At 38.3% G+C, this 4486-nt stretch overlaps 1 protein-coding gene across 1 annotated transcript; it reads left to right on the plus strand.

The window, feature by feature from the left end:
- The first annotated feature begins 2703 nt into the window (after positions 1-2703).
- On the plus strand, positions 2704-3900 carry LOC128882567 (uncharacterized). The gene has a single exon (XM_054134204.1). The coding sequence runs from the start codon at positions 2704-2706 to the stop codon at positions 3898-3900; it is 1197 nt and encodes a 398-aa protein (XP_053990179.1).
- The last annotated feature ends 586 nt before the right edge of the window (positions 3901-4486 follow it).

The following is a 4486-nucleotide window of genomic DNA, read 5'->3' on the forward strand; positions in this document are numbered from 1 at the left end:
AAATGTCGGAGACGATGTGTTCGCTACGAACGCTCGGAGAGGACTGAATAATTCATGTATGATTTTCAGCACGTAAGATTTGGCTCCCTTGTTCTTGATAGCTTCGCGCGGATGTTTAGTCTCGCGCGCTATCAAGATGTTTTGGGAAGCTGGCCGTGTTTTGGGTCTCGGTCCCTTATCTATCTCGCTCGAGAATTGTTTCGGTTGGCGTTTCCTGCCGAGGATTAAGGTGCCTTCATAGTTGTCCGCTTTCTTTATGCCTAATTCACAATGTTTTCGCTTTAAATATTAATAATTGTTGTCGCTTAATTATTAATATTGTTTATTGAAGTCAACGTCTCAGCATGAGTATGGAGACGAATTTTTGGGTTGGTACTAGTACTTTTAACGCATACATCATCATTAAATAGCAAATTTCACATTTGCATAAATAATAATAAATGTATTATTGTTAACTATACTAATCCTGAGTTAACATAGGTACTGAGTGTAAGTTGGATTAAAATTCGTGCGCTGGGCGTAAATATTAATACTATTCAATAAATTTCACATTTATTGGAAATAGTGATTGATAATAATTGTTGTTAACATTCGTTAACGAGCTTGGATGCTCGTGGAAGTTAGAGAGAAGGTTGGATTTGCGTGTTGGACGCGGAATTTGCATTACTTGACAGGCTTCACTTCTATCGAAAATAATGTATGTAGGTTGTTGTTAACAATTGTTAACAACAATTAGACGCCTTAGCGTAGAAATGGAAATCAAGAATTAAGTTTGATTTTACCTTTTGGATTTATTTAATAAATTTCTCATTTATTAAAATAATAGTTCATGTGATTGTTGTAAACAATTATTAATGATCTCAGGCACTTAATTATTAATATTGAGGCGAAGCTGTGTCGCGTATATGCTGATAATTAGGCGTTTTCTTATTAGTTAACAAATTTCCTATTTGTTTAACCCTAGGTTTAACGCAACTATTTTAAATACAAATTTAGGCGATTTTGATGTTTGTATGAGGTGTTACATTCGGCCTTTAATCCATGACTAAGGATATACCGATTTTAATTATTTAAACGTTTAAACAATAATTAATTGATGTTAAATTATTTATGCGATTTCCGAGTTGACAATTAATAGTGAGAATGCAATATTTTACTCTATGGATTTTAGCGATTTGAGCGTTTCAACAATAATGAAATAATTATTTGAATATTGAATTGTAATGTTTGAGTAGTTGGAGCATAGCGTTTCCTCCTAGTAATTCTTATTTCTTTTAATTCGTTTATGTTAGTACCTTTGGATTTTCGTTCGTTGTCTGTGCACAAGAGTCGTATTTAATTCTAGGTATATTAAATGTAAAATCTAACTATACTAAATGGGTTTCGCAGTTGGTTGGTAAGAACTTATGATATTTTGATCCACGAATTACCACACTGTTTGAGTTTAATTATGAGTACTTAGCAAAATTCTGGGGTGGAAATACGCATGACGTCACACCGTACTTAAGCAGGGTGTACATGCGTGATACTCTTCCGACAAAGGTACGAGTCAATGAAAGCGGTATAGTTAACTTGGATAGTAACGATGGGCCTGGTACACATTGGGTCGCATACGTGAAACGCGGTAGCAAGGTGCGATACTTTGACAGTTTCGGAAATCTTCGTCCACCTCGGGAACTGATTGATTACTTTGAGCTGAATGTAAAAACTGTATACAATCATACTCCGTTCCAGAATTTCAATCAAAGCATATGCGGTCAATTGTGTTTCAAGTTTCTTCAGGAAACCTCGATATAAACTTGTGATTTCTGATAGGTGTGCCCCATTATTAATTTCATCTTTACTAAATAAGGATGTCTCTAACGTTTACCTTGACGGGTAAAAGCAGCGTGCTCTCGGTGACGTACTTTCCACCGATAGATTTGAGCGATGGACAGTATGAACTAGGTCTCATGGATTTCGCGACGTTTCACACGATACCCAACGTTGATTCGAGCAACAATAAATTTTATTTTGGAAAAGATGATGAAGAAATTGTAATTCCTGAAGGATCGTACGAATTGGAGGCGATCGATGAATACCCTCTCATCGTGCGAGCAAACAACAACACTATGAAGAGCGAGATACATTGCTCGTATAGAATCGATTTTACGAAACCAAACAATGTGGGATCTCTGCTTGGATTTTCCCCGAACCGTGTTTTATCGCCCGATGTATGGCACGAGTCGGACTTACCCCTAAACATTATTAATGTTAACATGATTCGTATAGAGTGTAACGTAACTACGGGTTCTTACAGTAATGACAGACCTGTTCACACTATACACGAGTTTTCACCCAGAGTCCCTCCAGGATATAAGATTTCGGAAACGCCACCACGTGTCATTTATCTTCCAATCGTCACGCGATCAATAGATGATTTGACGATTCGTATCGTAGATCAAAACAATCGCCTGATAGATTTTCGTGGAGAGGAAATTACCATCAGATTGCACGTGCGACAACGAGACCAACGCTCTGCGTACGATTAGAAAGAGAAGGAGTAATATTATGCTAGTGTACGGTAACGCGGTCAGTAAACCTAAAAAACCAGTACAAGCGTAACCGCGGTTCTTGATAACACCCTGAAGCCACATTCTGGCCTACCAAGAGGAAAAGAGCAAAAGGTTTTCTACAACCATTGGGATTCATCGTGAAGCAATAATGTTGGATATTGACGGTACACCTGTCTTTAGCAATCGCATAACCAGCATAGAGACACACACCTATAATCCATATGCAAATACTAGACTTGGAAACAGTGATGAGATAAGGATACCGATACAGCAGCAGGATCTGTACACGCTACTGTGTGAGAGTCACTTATACATCAAGGGAAAACTGGGTCTACTGGAGAAAAAACCGGAGGGAGTGAAGGAAGATGTTGTTCTTGATAACAACTGTGCCGCCTCTCTGTTTGATGAAATTCGATATGAACTGGATGGGGTTGAAATAGATCGTTGCAAAAATCCGGGAGTAACGACTGCGTTAAAGAATTATGTATCTCTGTCCATTGAAAAAAGTAAAACGTTAGGTAATGCTGGCTGGTATCATAAGCAAAATGCTGCAATTGCAGATTTTAATTTTTGCGTGCCGCTTGGTATGTTATTCGGATTCTGTGAAGATTATAAACGCATCGTAATCAATGCGCGCCATGAATTGATTTTAATTCGATCGCGAAACGATGAAAACGCCCTGATTGGTCCTACCGTTTTGAAACTTGTACTCAAATTGTTTAAAGTTCAATGGCGAATGCCTCACGTCGGTTTGGATGAATTGAACAAATTGGCGCTCTTACATATTGTTGAAAGTGGTCGACTGATTTCGATGAGTTTCCGCTCCTGGGATCTGTATGAATATCCGTTATTACAAACAACCACGAAGCATACTTGGTCTGTGAAAACAGCAACGCAATTGGAGAAACCGCGATATGTGATATTCGCTATGCAAACCGATCGAAAGAACCAATTGGACAAAACATTTAATCACTTTGAGAATTGTAAACTATCAAACATACGACTACATTTAAATTCAAAATCTTATCCATACGATGACTTGAATCTGGATTTTGATAAGAACAAGTATGTGACACTTTACGATATGTACGCAAACTTTCGAAAATCATATTACGGACACGGTGAACCCCTGCTCGATATGTTAGAGTTTTTATCATGTGGTCCGTTTGCAGTCATAGATTGCTCGCGTCAGAACGAATCTCTAAAGAGTGCCACGACTGATGTTAAGATAGATTTCGAATGCAAAGATAACGTGCCGCTCAATACAACTGCTTACTGCTTGATTATACACGATCGCATAGTCGAGTACAGCCCTCTGACGAATGTAGTACGCAGAATAAACTAATACAGTAAGTAATCTCTGCTGAATGTTCAGTCTCTTCGAAACTGTCGATACAGCAAAATGGCTCACCTAACGTTCGTAGACTTGCAAGGTTTCCAAACGGACTCGAATGATTTTATCGTAAAAGAGGTGGCTGTCCTCACGCAAGGAAAAAAGTTATCGCATTGGATATTTGAACCTTCGTTTGGAATGCATCGTCTAATGTCTAACAAAAAACGTGGTGTTTGGTGGTTAACGAAAAAACACCATGGAATCAGATGGACGGATGGTTACGTACCCTACGCGAAGGCGAGCAGCCTGTTACGAAACGCGTTGGAATGCGCTGACAGAATTTTAGTTAAAGGATCGGAAAAGAAGAGATGATTGTACAATTTAACTGGAATGGAAGCCTTCGATGTTGAAACGGATTTAGAAGACAGAGAAATACTGAAATTGTCTACAATGAGTGAAGGACATTACAGATGTACGTTTCACGATGCCGTTTGTGCCATGGAAAATGTGTTCAAAATATGTACGCTATTTGATGTAGAAATGCAAACTGTTTTTGAAATATGAAATAAACATGACGTCATGGTACAGAAAAAGGAAA

The sequence above is a fragment of the Hylaeus volcanicus genome, unplaced genomic scaffold (genome assembly GCF_026283585.1).
Source record: "Hylaeus volcanicus isolate JK05 unplaced genomic scaffold, UHH_iyHylVolc1.0_haploid 12096, whole genome shotgun sequence".
Classification (NCBI taxonomy): domain Eukaryota; kingdom Metazoa; phylum Arthropoda; class Insecta; order Hymenoptera; family Colletidae; genus Hylaeus; species Hylaeus volcanicus.

Excerpts from the sequence above, each read along its gene's own strand:
- LOC128882567 (XM_054134204.1), top strand. The coding sequence starts at position 2,704 with ATGTTGGATATTGACGGTACACCTGTCTTTAGCAATCGCATAACCAGC.